The sequence below is a fragment of the Neurospora hispaniola genome (genome assembly GCF_033458365.1).
Source record: "Neurospora hispaniola strain FGSC 10403 chromosome Unknown B0T23scaffold_6, whole genome shotgun sequence".
In the NCBI taxonomy this organism is placed as follows: Eukaryota; Fungi; Ascomycota; class Sordariomycetes; order Sordariales; family Sordariaceae; genus Neurospora; species Neurospora hispaniola.
Genome location: NW_026944411.1, coordinates 2,390,906 through 2,408,039, shown reverse-complemented (window position 1 = coordinate 2,408,039; position 17,134 = coordinate 2,390,906). Strand labels below are relative to the sequence as shown.

Sequence of the window (17,134 nt, the reverse complement as noted above, 5' to 3'; positions counted from 1 at the left end):
CGGCATGGTGGGGATTGGTTTGGATCTCCTCGTCCCGTCCAGGTCGCTGCCGTCCATTGCCGGCCGGCTGTTGACGTTGACTGTAACCGTGACAGCAACAGCCAGGCCGCATCCATCTTGGAGAAGAAAAAGATCGGACAAAATGCCAGGCACCAAGCGCCGTGGTCACGAACCCTCCAGTCGGTTCCTCTGTAGTTGTAGGACAAGGAAATGGATGGAAAGCTGGAGCGCGGGTGATGCTGGGCTGAGATGATGGAGGGCAACCTGGAATTGGAACGGATCAATGATGCGGTTGCGGTCGTTGTCAGGTCCGAGCGAGCAACGGGGCGTTTCCAGTCTCCAGTTCGGGTTTCCAGACTTCAGGCAGTGTGGCCCCCGCGCCTTGAGTCACTGGCCGGGGAGGCCTGGAATGGATGGTAGGGCGGTACAATCAAGATACCTGTCCGAAACTGCAATCAACAGCCATTCACCACGTTCTTAGGCAAGCCTCAGTGTTCAAGTGAATGTACCGCCAAGTACCAGTCAATACCCCCTTCACCCTGCCCAGCCGCTGCTCGGAGCCTTTTGGTGCTTTGTCACCCAGTGCCACAAGTGGATCCCTTACTGCATTAGGGCTAGTGCCTTCTCGCCTCTTGTCCCGCGTCGGTTTCTGGCTGGGCGGACGAGGGCGGTAGAACTTTTCAACCAGCGTGGAGGTCTGCCACCTTCCTTCCTGCTCCATACCCCAAACAACACCGCACCCCTTCCCAAATTCCCGATCTGAGCAAAGCGCGTCCACATCGCCGGATTCTGCTTGCTGGTCGTCCACAACCACCACGATTCCGACGACTTTTTAATCGACCGTGCCGTCCGCGGTCATTCGCGTAATCAACCGGTCCCTTTTCTTTTTCCATCGCACGCGATACTGGCGGGGCCGACAGCGTGCTCGGCGGACTAGTTAGCTCCTTTCGGGGGCCCGTTGGCCTGGACAACGCAGTGGAGGACAACCAAGGGACTTTGGATTCCATCACCAAACACCATCACGCCACCTCGAGCCGACTGTGTGCATCGAGGTCTCGCTTTCCGTCTTTTAGAGAATACTAATATCCTTTTTTTTGTCCGTCCTATTCGCTTTCGCCCCCGGGTTTGCGCGCGGCGCCCGAGACAGCCACGACAACTGTGTGATTGACGGTCGCTCGTCTCACCGTCATTTGACAAACCCTTCATCTTTTGGACAACGAGAACCGAATTTTTCCCCCCAAGGACTGTAGAGCGTCGAACCGTTTTCCAAGATGGCGAACCTATACTTTGCGCACTCGAGTGCGCCCTTGCGGACCATCAAGGAAATCCAGTTTGGTCTGCTGTCGCCCGAGGAGATCAAGGGCATGAGTGTGGCCCACATCGTCTACCCAGAGACCATGGACGAGACCAGGACAAAACCCCGCGACGGCGGTCTCAACGACCCTCTCCTGGGCTCCGTAGATCGTCAGTTCAAGTGCAAGACGTGCGGCGAAAACATGTCCGAGTGCCCCGGCCATTTCGGTCACATCGAGCTGGCCCGACCCGTCTACCATCCGGGTTTCATCAAGCGGGTGAAGAAGATGTTGGAGATTGTCTGCCACAACTGCAGCAAGGTTCTTGCTGACAGAGTTCGTGCAACCTATCCTTCAGGGTAGTCTTGATTTGCGGACGCTAACCTCTCTTCTGTAGAATGACAAAGAGTTCGCGGCCGCCATGAGGATCCGCGATCCCAAGGTCCGCTTCAACCGAGTATGGGCTGTGTGCAAGAAAAAGAGGAGATGTGAAAACGAGGTAGTCAAGAAGAGCGACGATGACGAATTCAACCCTCTTGCCGACGCCAAGGGCGAGCTCCCCGGCCACGGCGGCTGCGGCAACGATCACCCCACCGTCCGCCAGCAGGCCCTCACCCTCTATGCCCAGTTTGATACCAAGGACGAGGAGGGCGTCAAGAGCAAGGAGAAGAAGATCATCACCCCCGAGATGGCACTCAACATTTTGCACAACATGACCGAGTCTGACATGATCGACATCGGCATCAACATCTCTCAAGCTCGGCCTGAATGGATGATCATCACTGTTCTGCCTGTTCCGCCCCCTCCAGTCCGCCCCAGTATTTCCATGGACGGTACCGGCACCGGTATGCGGAACGAAGATGATTTGACCTACAAGCTCGGCGATATCATTCGAGCAAACGGCAACGTTCGCCAGGCTATCCAGGAGGGTTCTCCGGCTCACATTATCAACGATTTCGAGAACCTCCTCCAGTACCACGTTGCTACCTACATGGACAACGATATTGCTGGTCAACCACAAGCTCTGCAAAAGAGCGGTCGTCCTGTCAAGGCCATTCGCGCCCGTCTGAAGGGCAAGGAGGGTCGTCTGCGTGGTAACTTGATGGGCAAGCGTGTCGACTTCTCTGCCCGTACAGTCATCACAGGTGATGCCAACATCTCGCTGGATGAAGTCGGTGTGCCCCGTAGCATCGCGCGCACACTTACATATCCCGAGACTGTGACGCCCTACAATATTGGCAAACTCACCCAATACGTCCAGAACGGCCCTAACGAGCATCCGGGTGCCAAGTATGTTATTCGCTCAGATGGCAGCCGTGTTGATCTACGCCATCAGAGGCGGACAGGTCCGCTACAGCTGGAATATGGCTGGAAGGTTGAGCGCCATCTCATCGACGGTGATTACATCATCTTCAACCGTCAGCCCTCTTTGCACAAGGAATCCATGATGGGTCATCGTGTCAAGGTCATGCCCTACTCGACCTTCAGACTTAACCTTTCCGTCACATCTCCTTACAACGCCGATTTCGACGGTGATGAAATGAACCTTCACGTTCCTCAAACCGAAGAAACTCGTGCTGAAGTCAAGGAGCTTTGCATGGTTCCTCTCAACATCGTCTCGCCGCAGCGTAACGGTCCGCTCATGGGTATCGTGCAGGATACTTTGGCTGGTGCTTACAAGCTTTGTCGTCGTGACGTCTTCCTTACCAAGGAGGAGGTCATGAACATTATGCTCTGGGTCCCCGAGTGGGACGGCATCATTCCTGTCCCTGCAATCCTCAAGCCTCGTCCTCGCTGGACTGGTAAGCAGATCATTAGCATGGTTGTTCCCAAGATCATAAACCTCAAGAACATCGACGAGGATGATGGTGAGTGCCCTCTTAAGGACAAGGGCATTTTGATCCAACAAGGTGAGGTGATTTTCGGCTTGATGACGAAGAAGATTGTGGGTGCCGCTAGTGGCGGTATCGTCCATCTCTGCTACAACGAGCTGGGTCCTAGCGGTGCTATGGATTTCCTCAACGGCTGCCAGAGAGTCGTCAACTACTGGCTCCTTCACAATGGCCATAGCATTGGTATTGGTGACACCATTCCCGACGCTGCGACCATCGCCAAGGTCCAGACGCACATTGACGATGCCAAGGCAGAAGTCAAGCAGCTCACAGATATGGCCACCAACAATCAGCTTGAGCCATTGCCCGGTATGAACATCCGTGAGACCTTCGAAAACAAGGTCTCCAAGGCTCTTAACACGGCCCGTGACAAGGCCGGTACTACCACTGAGAGCAGTTTGAAGGATATCAACAACGCCGTAACCATGGCTCTGTCTGGTTCCAAGGGTTCCTCCATCAACATCTCTCAGATGACTGCCTTGGTCGGTCAGCAGATTGTCGAAGGCAAGCGTATTCCTTTCGGCTTCAAGTACCGCACACTGCCACATTTCACAAAGGATGATTACTCGCCCGAAGCCCGTGGTTTCGTCGAGAACTCGTACCTTCGTGGTCTTACTCCTTCAGAGTTTTTCTTCCACGCCATGGCTGGTAGAGAAGGTTTGATCGATACCGCTGTCAAGACAGCCGAAACTGGTTACATTCAGCGTCGTTTGGTCAAGGCCCTTGAAGATTCGGCTGCGCAGTACGATGGTACTGTTCGCAACTCACTGGGTGATATCATCCAGTTCGTCTACGGTGAAGATGGTCTCGACGGTATTGCCATCGAGAACCAGCCTGTCGACCACTTCACGATATCCAACAAGGCTTTCGACAAGCGTTATCGTCTCGATGTCATGGACGAGGAGGTGTCCTCGAGCGAGCTTGAAGCGCTGGAATACGGAAAGGAGCTTGCCAGTGATCCCACTGTTCAGGAGCTTCTTGACCAGGAATACGAACAGCTTTCGGTCGATCGCCACATGCTTCGTGAGATCCAGCGCACGAAAGGCAACAATGACACGAAGATGCAGCTCCCTCTTAACATCATTCGTATCATTGATACTGCCAAGAAGCTGTTCAAGGTGGATGAGACCGCTCGCAGTGACCTTACCCCCAAGGATGTCATTCCTGCAGTTAAGGCCATGCTTGATCGCATGATCGTTGTCAGAGGAGACGATCCTATTTCCAAGGAGGCAGACTACAACGCCACGATCCTGTTCAAGGCCCAGCTTCGGTCTCGCTTGGCGTTCAAGCGTCTTGCTGTCCAAGATAGGATCAACAAGTTGGCCTTCAACCACATTCTCGGCGAGCTCGAGAACCGTTGGTCGAGGTCGATGGTTTCTCCGGGTGAAATGGTCGGTGTGTTGGCTGCCCAGTCTATCGGTGAACCCGCCACCCAGATGACACTCAACACTTTCCATTTCGCCGGTGTGTCCTCCAAGAACGTCACCCTTGGTGTGCCGCGTTTAAAGGAAATTCTTAACGTTGCTTCGAACATCAAGACTCCTTCCATGATGGTCTATCTCGACTCCAAGGCAGCGACCCAGGAGGAGGCCAAGAAGATGCGCAGTGCTGTCGAGCACACGAGTCTTCGCTCCGTTACGGCTGTCACTGAAATCTACTATGATCCCGATATCACATCGACCAACATCCCCGAGGATTACGATTTGGTCGAGTCCTACTTCCTCATTCCCGATCAGAGCGGCGACGAGCCAGATCCGATTGAGAACCAGTCCCGTTGGCTTCTGAGAATCACTCTCGATCGTCAGAAGATGCTCGACAAGGGTCTCCGCGTTGAGGACGTTGCTCACCGCATCAAGGAGGTTTACAAGAAGGATGTTGCGGTTGTCTTCTCCGACAACAACGCTGAAGAGATGGTCATCCGTATCCGTGTTATTAAGGCGGACGATGACAAGGATGAAGATGGTAACAAGATCATCGAGGATGATGTGATGCTCAAGCGTCTTGAGAAGCATCTCCTGGACGGCTGCACACTTCGTGGTGTCGAGGGCATTGAGCGTGCCTTCTTGAACAAGGGTGTTAAGCTGATCGAGGCCAAGGATGGTTCCATGAAGCACTCCAAGGTGGACGATGAGTGCCAAGAGTGGTACCTTGATACACAAGGTACCTCTCTTCGTGAGGTCTTGACTGTCGAGGGTGTTGATACCAAGCGCACCACTACCAACGACTTGTGGCAGGTTGTCGATGTCTTCGGTATCGAGGGAGCTCGCGCTGCTCTGATGCACGAGTTGACGGCTGTGTTGGCTTTCGACGGTTCGTACGTCAACCATCGTCACTTGGCACTTCTTTGCGATGTGATGACATACAGGGGCAGTATCGCCGCCGTCACACGTCACGGTATCAACCGCGCTGATACTGGTGCGCTCATGCGTTGCTCTTTCGAGGAGACTGTCGAAATTCTCCTGGAAGCTGCCGCCGTCGGTGAACTTGATGACTGTCGTGGTATTTCCGAGAACGTTATGTTAGGCCAGATGGCTCCCATGGGTACCGGCGCCTTTGACGTTTTCCTCGATCCCAAGATGTTGGAGACCGTCATCTCTGACAACTCTCGCATGGGTCTCATGCCGGGCATGACCGTGAAGGGCAGTCAGCTAGATGGCGCGGCTACGCCTTATGATACAGGCTCTCCGATGGCCGACAGTGGGTTCCTTGGAAGTTATTCGCCTACTATGGGCAACTTCTCTCCTATCCAGGGCGCTGGATCGGACAGCCCGACGAACAACGGCTTTGGCACCGACTACGGTGGCGTTGGCGGATACGGTTCTGGCACTTCCTACTCTTCGGCTACCAGCCCTCGTGCCACCAGCCCCTTCACACCCACGTCACCATTCAGCTATGGCGGGTACTCGCCATCGTCGCCCGCGGCTGGCTACTCGCCCAGCTCACCTCTCCTCGACTCTTCTGGTCGTTTCGCTTCCAGCCCACAATTCAGTCCCTCGTCGCCGTCGTTCTCGCCAACTTCGCCGATGCTGCGCCCTGGAAGCCCGACCAGCCCGAGCTACAGCCCTACCTCCCCGAGTTACTCGCCGGCATCGCCAGCTGCCGCCAGGTACTCGCCCACCTCCCCCGCCCAACAATTCTCTCCGACGTCACCCTCATACTCCCCCACGAGTCCGAGCTACAGCCCGGCCTCGCCCGCTTTCCAGGCTACCTCGCCAAGCTACTCTCCGGCGTCGCCTACCTGGTCGCCAACCTCGCCGGACGCTTACTCGCCCACGAGCCCGTCGTTCCAGCGGTCGCCTGGTCAGCAGCTGTCCCCTACTAGCCCAACGGGTTACTCGCCGACGTCGCCGCAGTACTCGCCGCGGACGCCGGGACGTAATAACTCGGGGGGCAACGGGGATCAATAGTAAGTTGTGGATCAGTCTGTTGCTTGGGGTAGACAGCTTTGCTAACAGGAATCCTCAGTTCTCCCACTTCGCCATCGAATGATTAATCATCTTAAGAAGTCGTTCTGATCGAGTGGAATTGGGTTGAGTCGGAAGACAAAGCATCAATGCTTGAAGGGGAGAAAAGGAAGGGAGATCGAAACAAATTGCCACTACAACACCGTATATAACAAAAAAGGAAGGGTGGCTTGGCAGTAGCTAAATGAGCGCGAGCGGGGAGTTGCTTTTTCTATCACATTGTTCGTCCTATTGTCGCAACACATCAAACTGCATTTTCCTTTCTTCTTGGGCCGCCGTCATCTGCTTCTTCGTTTCTACTAGAGTTGGAGATAAACTAGCTGAAGCACCTTTTTACGTACGTATAAAGAAGAAACGCAGCAGAAAGCAGAGCGAATCAGTCAAAGTTGGGAAAGACAAAATATCATTATCATATCAGCATTTCATATTTCTTGTTCGTTCATGTCTGTTACTGGTGATGGGTGGCCTTGCTCACATTTCGCTTCTCATAAGGAACAAAGATTGATCTGCTTTTCCTTGCTCAAAGGGGTTCTTTACCGTTGGTTCATACTAGGCAGGCGAATAGGGGGAACAGCGCCTCTTCACTTTTTGGTAGCCATCAGATTGCGCGATAGCATTGGCGATGGATGGGTGGTTAGAGAACAAGTAATTCCGCAGGAAATAGTCACAACCGATATCTCCAGTGAATATTTGACTTGAACTGAATAGAAAACTGATCACATATCATTCCAATCTCTCCGTGGCCACCATCGTACGTCCATCCTCACACCTTAAACCTTAGAACTAGTCTCTATCACATGACCTCCGTCGACAACCTTCAGCGGACCCGCCCCACAAAAGTGTGGGTCTCCTCTCCTCGAACTTGGTGAGAGGACCGCCAACAGATAAATAAAAACCCTCCCTTACCTTTCATTTTCCTATTCTTCTCTCATGTTTCTATGCCGACAGAGCTTCAATTATTATCCTCCTCGGTGCCAATCCACACACAACTGACGCCTAAGACTGAATGAACTTCTCATCCCCACCCAAGATAGCCACCATACAATGTCGCCCACAACAACACCTACCCTTCCAAAGGGCTACGTGCTCCACGCGGGCTATCCTCCCGTTTCCTCCTACAGGCATCTCCGGTCCGCCTCGGGGCTAACCCCTCGATCCGTCGCCCAAGCAGCGCCTGTCCCGTCCAATTCCTGGTACGGATGCTACATCACGCACGACGACAACAAGCCCGTAGCAATGGGACGAATCATCGGCGATGGAGGATGGTACTTCCACATCGCCGACATGGCTACCCTCCCAGAGCATCAGCGTAAGGGGCTAGGAGATGTGGTCCTCAAGGAATTACTTGCTTACATTGCTCGCAACGCGCCTTGTGATGAGAAGGAGGGTGAGTACCCTTATATTACGCTTTTTGCGGATGGGCCGGGCAGGAGGTTGTATGAGAAGAACGGGTTCAAGGAGACGGCCCCGCGTTCAACTGGAATGGTACTATCATATGATCGCGGGCTTGTTGTGCCTGGGCGGTGGGTAGGTAGGGAAGTAGTAACACCCGAGGATGATGAGAGTTGCTGCTGAGGATGGGAGTAAGGGATGGCGAATATGAGGCGACGGATGTTTGACTAGGTAGGCACTCACCGGAGTTGTACGGTGTGGTAATGACTGTGAATATAAACCAGGGATTTCGCATGCTCTACTTGCCTTTTACATGTCTTCTTTCGTGATTGTTGTTGAATTTTGAAAAGGGCGAAATTCTTTCGATGACTACTTAATCGAGGCTAACGCTTGTGGGTAGGTAGGTTGCAATTCAAACAGCCGTACCGAAGCGGGAAACCCTGAGTCGCAACAAGCGTTGTCTAGCAAGCCCCTAGAAGTCAAAATTATAGGGTATAACCTTCTATACCTTACATAGTGGTCTTTGAGGATGTTTTTGCTAGCCTTTGAAGACTACTAAAGTGAAGGCCTAGCTGGAAGTCAGAATCGTATTACAAAAAGTTGGTTACGAATAGGAATCGAACAAAGGTTACGAGCAAGAATGAGCAACAAAGAACTACTTTATCAACTGCTTAGCTACCTACTGAGCTAAGTGGTTATTTCTGGAGGAAAGGGCTAGTTCTTTCCGTCGATAAAGGGGACGTTGGATACCTATTGGGGGAAGGTAGGACGTTAAGACTGAGAGAAATTTCGAAATTCGGACCCGACCCAGCTCCAAAACCGAGGACACTATATTACAGCGCTTACCCCCCCTATAGAAAAGATGCATTGACTACGAAACATTGATTGTGGTTATTGTCCGATAACTACAACGCATGTCGGAGGTAGTGATTTGTAAACTTGGCCTGCCTGGCAACTGAAGCCATTTGCTTCTTCTTTGAAACCTCTCTGTTCCTATCTCCTAGTCTCTGGCCTGGTTTCTTAGTTTCCCGTCTACCGCGAATCAACGCAAAGTTTACTAAGCATCACTTTTGGGGTGGCAGATGGGATCAGGGGAAAACGAATGAGACGACAGCCGTCCCATCCCATCTTCCTCGTTACGATTTCCTCCAAGTCAGCCATCTAGACACATAATGACAACAATGTTGATGGCCCGATTCAAGCTATGAATTCAAATCAATCATTCTTTCTACCATTAGTTCACCTCGTCTCAGTGTGATGGCTTATCGTCCTGGTTGATACTAGAGCCTGCATGACTGGATCATATTATGAGGTTCTTAAGCTGAGTTCCTTATCCACGTGTTGGCCATTCTTCTTCTTCATCAATCCCGACCATCCATCTGTTTCAACGATAACCAATGGATAGAGGAACTCATGGGTGTCCTTGCCTGTGCGGCTGGAAGCCTGGATCTGCATCTCTACCTTACGTTGGCTCTTTCTTGATTTGGCTCAGGCCCAACATCTCTGTTCAATGTCCCCGCAACCATTTTTCGGCCGATAAGTGAAAGCCCGGTATAACTTCCGGTTCAGAGGCTGATGCTTCACTGATCTGTCAGTGCCCGTTTAGTTCTGCACAAAGCAACCTTACTCGATGATAGGTATGGATCGTCTCGGTGAAGAGAGAGCCCTAGCCTTGAACCATCATCAGCCAGATCTGCTGCTCGATCCCGAACCTTTCTTTGCGCTCTCGTCGTCCCCCCGGTCATGGTCCGACATCGTAATGGAATACTCCTCCCGTCATCTCTCCTTTGCCTCCGACAAACTACGCGCCCTGTCCGCCATCGCCCAGGTATATCATCGAGAATCGGGCAAGGAATATCTGGCCGGAGTGTGGAGGGAGGACCTTCCGCTGGCGCTTTGCTAGTTTGCGATGCCGTAGACGAGTTGTAATATTACGAATGCAAATGAGAATAACCTCGACTCCGAATCATCCTCCAAAAACCTCCAAAAAACGGCCAACAGATGATCGAGGCCCCTCCTGGTCTTGGGCGTCCATCGACGATGCCGCGTTTATGTACCCCGCCGCCGATGAGCAGAAGATCCAGGTTCTCGGGCCAGCGCCCAGCGTGAAGATTCTTCAAGCCGCGGTCACCCCGGCTTATGCTGGCGGGGAGTTTGACTCTGTTGTTTCTGGGTGTCTTGACATTGAAGGGGCAATGAGAGAAGTGACGGCGCGGGTCAGGTGGAGCAGCCCATCATCGCTAGGCTCTCGCTCTGTATCTCAATCGGGTGAGATAAATGTCCCGGTGGGAGGACAGGGACAAGAAGTGATGGTGACACTAGATGCTGCTCCCGAAAAAGAAGACGAGGGAGTCGAGAATGATGGGGATGGCAGAACCGGCATATGGCTTCTTTTGTTGGCGGAGCAAGTGGAGGAAGAAGAAGAAGAAGAAGAGGAGGAGGAGGAAGTGGAAGAGGATGACGAGGGACAGCATGAGTTTAACATTGGCAAACCTACCTCGCCAGCGTATGCTGGACTTGTTCTGAAAGAATTGGTCCATGGACAGTCGGACAGGCTTCGTCGTATACGTTTTCCCATTGCTGTGAGATTTCGGATATGGGGCATACCGGTGATGGATGTCTGGATCTCTTGAAAGAGTTTGAGATTAGAAGGGTAACTCTTGTTTGAGACATCCAGAAGGTGTACCTTGTCCTGCTGCTAGCATACATCAGTGTCCAACAAACAATCCATATATGCATACCGTAATCCGACAAAACAACAAAACGAATCCTTCTCGTCATAAACACCCCTTAACCTGCTGCTTGCTTCCCATTACTACTCCCCGGCACCGGATGACTCGAGCTAGCAGCTGCCTTCTCCGCCTTCTCCGCCGCCTCCCTCAACTTCTTCTCCCTCACAAAGTTGACAAAGTATTCTGACCTCAAGTCTCTACCACCTAGACCCGTATCCTTCCCTTTCCCTTTCACCTTTTTCCCTTTGCCCTTATCTTTCACAATCCCCCCCGAACTGACCCCAATACTAGACATGACGACTGATGTCGACGCCGACCCCGAACCCGATCGCGAACTTGACGGTGCCCCCGCTCCCACCGCTTGCTTCTTCTGCAAAAACCTCTTGCTGCTGCTGGTAATATGCGCAAGTCGGGAGAGGTTCGAAGAAGTTAAGCTGAATTTCCGCTGACGCTGGAGACGCGGTGGCAAGCTGGGATCGGGGATGCTATCTGCGTTGCTGATTTGGGTTGAGAGGGGGTTAAGATTGGTTGTAGTCATGGTAGTAGAGCGGCGGGAGGGAGGAGGAAGTACGTTGTTGTTGTTGTTGTTGTTATTGTTGTTTGCATCGGTGGTGGCCGCGCTGGACAGAAGCCTTGAGCTGGTTGTGGAGGAGGGGACTAGACCTGAGGGGACAGATGGGGCAGAGGGGTCGGGGATGCTATCTGCGTTGCTGAGTTGGCTGAGGAGGGGGAGGTTGGTGTTGGCGGGGATTTGGGTGATCAGAGGCCCGGGGCGGGAAGGGCTTGGTGCGGCGGTGAAGTGTGGTGCTGGTGCGGAGGGAGCAGGAGTGCCTGGTATGATTTGGGACTGAGGATGGATGTCTTCCCCTTGGCGTGGTGGTTGATGGGTAATGGGATGGCCCGAGGAGCCAAAGTCGAATTTCGCAAATCGACGAAGAGGGGGTGGACTGATAGAAGCCTGTTGCGTGGTGATCTTGGACGATGATGGCGGAGGTGGTGCTGGGCTAGTATCCAGTTGTGGCCTCTCAAAGGCCGCTGATGCCTCTCGTGGAGATTGGTTGACACCGGGCTGTTTTTGTAGTTGAATGACTTTTGTGGTTCGGGAACTAGGGCCTCCTTGTGAATGAGTAGGTGTTTGTGGAAGTACAGAAGGCGGCGAGGGAGGAGGCGAAGGAGATAGCGATGAGGACGAAGACGCCGAGCCTATCTCAATAGGCGCAGCGTCTGAACCCGGTATTGGCTCATCTACAAGAGGAGACTCAAGTTCTAGAGGGCGGTTGGAAAGTCGGCGCGGAACCGAACGATCTATGGTCTGGATAACCGGCCGCAATCTCTTTGTCGGTGATGGAGGATGAATGGGGTCCGAAGCAAGTTCGGTTGCGGGGGATCCGACCAGAGCTTGCGTGATTGACTTTGCAACCAACCGCGGCTTTGGTAGATGGCTCGTCGTTGAGGGCAATGGAACAGGCACCTGTGGTTTGCTCGAATCTCCGTTTTCCTCTATGGCAGGCGTGGTAAAGTCAAATGTTTTGTTAACCGACCGTACCATCTTAGGGTACTTGTCGAGAACATCATTAATGTTTTCTTTGGTCAGGACTCCCTTTTGGTAGTGAGGTCTTGAAACCTGGTCATTGTACAACTCTATGGCAGCCCGGACTGGGACTTTGCCCTCGGCCTCGCGTATGTACTGCAGGTAATCGTCGCTATAGTAGCGGACAAAGTCGTCGTAGAGAAACTCCATGATGGCACTTTGCTTTCGAAGATCATGGACACATAGAACTGCCCTTACAAAATCACTGAGACTTGCCTTGTAATCTGGATATGCTACTTTGTAGGCAGTGTAGGGAACTTGGGATGGCGGCCCATTCGGCGGGATCTTCTCGTCAGAGCTTGCCAGATGTTGAGCCGACTGTTCCGTTGTCTTCAGTAAATGACTACTACCATCGGCTGACCGTTCCTCAGGCTGATGCGGGGAGTCGGCGATATGCTCGACCAACCTGGTAATGGAAGGGCCTTCTGTTTCAGCCCGTGTGAAGGCAGCCGAGGAACGTTCAGGCTCAGCAGTCGACCTGTAATCGCTGTATATAGTGGTGATTGATTTCGTGAGCCGGCGACGCTTTTCCGGCGGTGGCCTGGACGGAGTGGTGTGACCAAGATAGCTAGCAGGGATGATCTGTGCGGATGGAGGAGTGTGCTCGGGATGAACAGGCAAGGCTCCTTTGTTGACCGGAGGGAGAACGTCGGTGACAGCCTTGGGGACTTGGAATTCTAATCCGCCCTCGGACGCAACGCTACTGCTGGGAAGGAACTCTGGCGCAAAGGGAACGCGAGCCTTGACCTTGAACACTGGTGGGGACGATGGACGGTGCTCGGGGCGTTTCTGAGACGAAGGTCGTTCCGGTAGCGCTCGACTGGGAAGGTCTGGAGTTACTATGGCCTGTTGAGGAGGGGTCGAGTTGTTTTCTGGCGGTGGTTGTAATTTTGGTGACGTATCCTTTGCTTCGCCATCGTTAACAGGTCGGATGTGATGCTCCGGAGATGGCGACCAAGGGATGGGTGTTCCTTCTTCTGAGCCCGTGCCAGTTGGTTTCGGTGTTGATGGTTCGTCCTGGTCCCCATCTTGTCTGATGAACTCGGTAGACCGTGGCAGCGGCGGGGAGGGTGTTTTGCGTGCGTATGTAGATGCGATACTGCGGATGTACTGCGTCTTCACCTCTTGCAGGATTTCTGCTGGCACATTGGCAAAACCATCCGAGTCCCATGCATCTTCGCGGTCGAGTAATTCTTGCTGGTCACAGCGAACTCGAAGAATTCGGCGCGGTATTTTCTGCTTGGAGGCCAGCAAATCAGGTGACCAGGTAGCAATATTGAGGATCGGCGCGGACATATCGTAGCAATAATTTTGGTGTTGTTGTACGAGTTCGGGGACGGGGTCGCAGAAGCCGCCAGAAAGCAATTACATAAAGCCCTTCTTCCTGTTTTTCTTTAAAGAGAATATCGCTTCCTTTTGAGGCTGAGCCAGATCTATCGCAGGTCGCGAAGCCTCCTTCGAGGATGATGAGGCTGGACAAGAGAACTGGTTGAAGGAAGTTGTTGAAGTTCAGTCGTGTCGTCGCAATCGAAAAGCGCGTCCAGTCTCCACATCGCCAACTCACGTGGTCGGGTGGCCCAAGGTCGACATGGGTCACCACCAAAAAAGCATCAACTCTGAGCTGCGGCTTTGAAGGGAATACTTTGTACGTTGTGGATTATCTGAATATGTACATCATGAACCATCATCAGTTACAAGAACATGTGAAAATACATTGGAGAGGTCCAGGTTCTACAAGATGGAGTACTGTATCGAGAATTGATGTTGCGCCTACAAACAAAAGGCTCGTTTAGCCCGCAGATCTGCTCAGCCGCAGCAATTATCTTGTAGCAAAGATGAAGCCTTAGCGCCCCGCCAGTGGCCCCACCAGCTGTCACCTCAGGAGAGGCCCACCCCCGGAATTGCGTGCATCTGCAGTGCAGGGGACGCTAACCTTTAGCTACAGAAATCCCCCAAATTACGTCACGCTTCGCAGCTCCTACCGTAACATTGATCTACAGGTCCCAAGACACCGTCCGTCCTTTCCGCATCCTCCCTTTTTCGCTAATCCATTCCAGGTTTCCCTTCCGTGACAGCATCACTACTAATCTTGATCAAGCTTATCGTATTATCACCTTGCTGTCACAGTCGGTTATTTGGTTGACATGCCACAGTCTCTTTGAACTCGAACCATCTCGGATCCATCAACAGACTTTCCTCAAAGTCATCACTGCAACCATGGATATCACCCCAATGGTGGCATCCGCCGGGCTGCTCCAAACCAGCTTGATCTGGGTTGCCTACGCCGTCGCCGTCGCTCTCGTCTTCTTCGTCGCCGTCATCACCGTCTTCACCTGGCAGACCCCCTACGATCGCTCCAAGCTGGTCACGACCGTCGCCATTGTCAGTCTCACAGCTCTTCTAGCTACAGTCTTTCTCCTTCCCGTCGATATCGCCCTCGTCTCCTCCACCGCGTCCGCATCGAGGGGCACCAAGAAAGACTGGGCAACACCCGAACGCATCCACGGCATCCTCAAGACGCTCAAGATTGTCTACTACTCCCTGTACAGCTTCGATGCGCTTCTCTGCCTGGTCGTTATCCCGTTCGCATACTTCTGGTACGAAGAGCATGACGAGGTCTTGGAGGAGGAGGGAAGAGAGACTTGGAGCACCCGCTTCTGGCAAGCCTTGAAATATACCATTGCCTTCATCATTCTCGTCATCATCCTGTTCCTCGTAGGCTTCTTCGTCCCTACTGCAGCCCAAGACCATGGCCGACATCTCGATCTCGACTACTTCAGGCGTCTCTTGACCAACAACAATGGTGAAAAGGCTCTCAGCTTTGGCCTTGGATTGCTCATGACACTGGGAGTCCTTCTTTACGTGCTCTACACCGGAACCGGTCTCGCCCTCCTTCCAGTCTCCCTTATCAAGAGTGCCCCGGCCATTTCGGCCCCTGAACTCTCCGCCATGACTGCTGCCGAGCTCGAGCACAACCGCGAGCTCCAGCGTCAGATCGAGATGCGCAACGCTGGTCGCATCGTCGCCATGTCTCAGAAGGACAGGCGCGAGCTCGACCTTTTACTCCGTGAGGAACGCACTCTTGTACGCCGCCAACGTCTAGCAGCCGAAGCAAGCGGCGAGGGACAATCCACCATCATGCGCATCTGGACCAAGACCCAGGCTGTTTTCCGTCCGCTCAAGCTCTTTGGCGGTATCCTCCTGCTTTGCCTCTCGGTCATCCTCTGGATATCGATGCTCATCACCGCCATCGACAAGGCCGCCAACTCCGTCTGCAAATCTCACTGTGGCTACATTCTCGGGCATATCAACGTATTCCAGCCCGTCAACTGGGTCTTTGTCAAGGCCGCCAAGGCGTTCCCTATTGATTACATTCTCATGGCTTTCCTGATCCTTTTCCTCTTTAGCAGCTCCATTACCGGCATTGCTTCCGTGGGCATCCGTTTCCTTTGGGTCAGGATCTTCCAACTCAAGAAGGGCCGTACCGCTCCCCAAGCCCTGCTCATCGCAACTGTCATGCAGGCCCTCATCATTCTAGCCATCAACTACGCCGTTGTCAACCTCCTCGCCCCTCAATACGCCATGTACGGCACGCAGACTTTTTGTCAAGCTCTTTCTCTGGATCCCGGTGCTCCGCCAGACTGCAGAAACCATAGAGACATGATTCGCCCATGCTCCGAGTCTCTTACCGACCCATTGGCCAAGGACGTATGCACACCCACCGTCATGTCCACCTTCTTGAACCGTATCGTGCTCAACTGGCCCGTGTTTGGCGCCATCGACTTTTGGGCCCAGTTTGCCTTCTTGACTGTGTTCTTGTTGGTGTTCGTCACCAGCTTGATCAGGACTCCCAGATTGAATCTTACTGAGATTGACGAGGAGGCACAGGCGGACGAAGAGGAGGGATTGCTGGCGAGCACGTCCAGGAGGTTCGGCGCTACTTGGCAGGACATCACGGGCAGAGCCAAGAGAACTGTTGGTGGACACCCCAATGGCCAAGGATATGGAACTAGTGGGACAAACGGAACGACTAGTTCTCGTTAATGAGAAGACTGTGTTGGTGATGGATTGTGGTGGCTCTCTACCTTGATACCCCAGATTGTTGTAAGTGGTAGAGAGGAAAAGTTGGGGATAAGTGTAATTTTGTGTTCAAGCTTTCAAGCTTGTGAGGTTAAGTCAAGGGATCGGAAGGGATGGAGTTATAAGCATGGGCATGACTGTTTCTGTATCTTGTCTTTCATCTTGCCATTGCTTTTGTTCAGGTTTCCCCTATCCCCTATGGTACCAAATCGTTATTATCAAGGCAAAGAAATTCTAAGCGCAACATAAGTACTCTGATGGCGATAAATTGATCATTATTTGTGTGTACTTTTGTTTTCTAAAATATGGTACCTCGACCGTGGCATACACCTAGACGATCAAGAATCCTGGTTTTTCGCACAAACAAATACATCTATCTGGCTTGCTTGTTCAAGATTCATCATCTTTCTCATGCACTTCTCATCGCCACCTCTCTCGCGCTCGTCTGAATAGATCGAACACGTCACATAACACCCTGGATATACTATTTCGAGCATCCATGTGTCTTTCTATGAGCCCTCCGCTTCTATACACGTCCTTATCGCTATCCCATAGTTTCAGAACAACAAATAAAAAAAAGAAAAGAAAAACCCTGCGGCGCATCCAATCCACCCCACCCCAACCTTTCCAGTCTCCTTCACCCCATCCGTCACCTTCACCATCGCCAATCCACTAGAGATACCAATTCTAC

General features: G+C 52.7%; 5 protein-coding genes across 5 annotated transcripts; 4 read left to right on the top strand and 1 right to left on the bottom strand.

Annotated features, from left to right (window-relative positions):
- The first annotated feature begins 1,139 nt into the window (after positions 1-1,139).
- On the top strand, positions 1,140-6,712 carry B0T23DRAFT_198537 (DNA-directed RNA polymerase II subunit RPB1). The gene is made up of 2 exons (XM_062833341.1): positions 1,140-1,628; positions 1,690-6,712. Exons 1-2 carry the CDS (start codon positions 1,272-1,274, stop codon positions 6,589-6,591), a joined length of 5,259 nt encoding a protein of 1,752 aa, XP_062691014.1. The 5' UTR covers positions 1,140-1,271; the 3' UTR covers positions 6,592-6,712.
- A 673-nt stretch (positions 6,713-7,385) lies between these two features.
- On the top strand, positions 7,386-8,371 carry B0T23DRAFT_385164 (uncharacterized protein). The gene has a single exon (XM_062837517.1). It carries the CDS (start codon positions 7,693-7,695, stop codon positions 8,221-8,223), a length of 531 nt encoding a protein of 176 aa, XP_062691013.1. The 5' UTR covers positions 7,386-7,692; the 3' UTR covers positions 8,224-8,371.
- Positions 8,372-9,881: 1,510 nt separating this feature from the next.
- Positions 9,882-10,752, top strand: B0T23DRAFT_198529 (uncharacterized protein). The gene has a single exon (XM_062833339.1). It carries the CDS (start codon positions 9,978-9,980, stop codon positions 10,671-10,673), a length of 696 nt encoding a protein of 231 aa, XP_062691012.1. The 5' UTR covers positions 9,882-9,977; the 3' UTR covers positions 10,674-10,752.
- On the bottom strand, positions 10,753-13,852 carry B0T23DRAFT_198530 (uncharacterized protein). The gene has a single exon (XM_062833340.1). It carries the CDS (start codon positions 13,657-13,659, stop codon positions 10,831-10,833), a length of 2,829 nt encoding a protein of 942 aa, XP_062691011.1. The 5' UTR covers positions 13,660-13,852; the 3' UTR covers positions 10,753-10,830.
- A 513-nt stretch (positions 13,853-14,365) lies between these two features.
- Positions 14,366-16,635, top strand: B0T23DRAFT_198519 (LMBR1-like membrane protein-domain-containing protein). The gene has a single exon (XM_062833338.1). The coding sequence runs from the start codon at positions 14,581-14,583 to the stop codon at positions 16,405-16,407; it is 1,827 nt and encodes a 608-aa protein (XP_062691010.1). The 5' UTR covers positions 14,366-14,580; the 3' UTR covers positions 16,408-16,635.
- Positions 16,636-17,134: the final 499 nt, after the last annotated feature.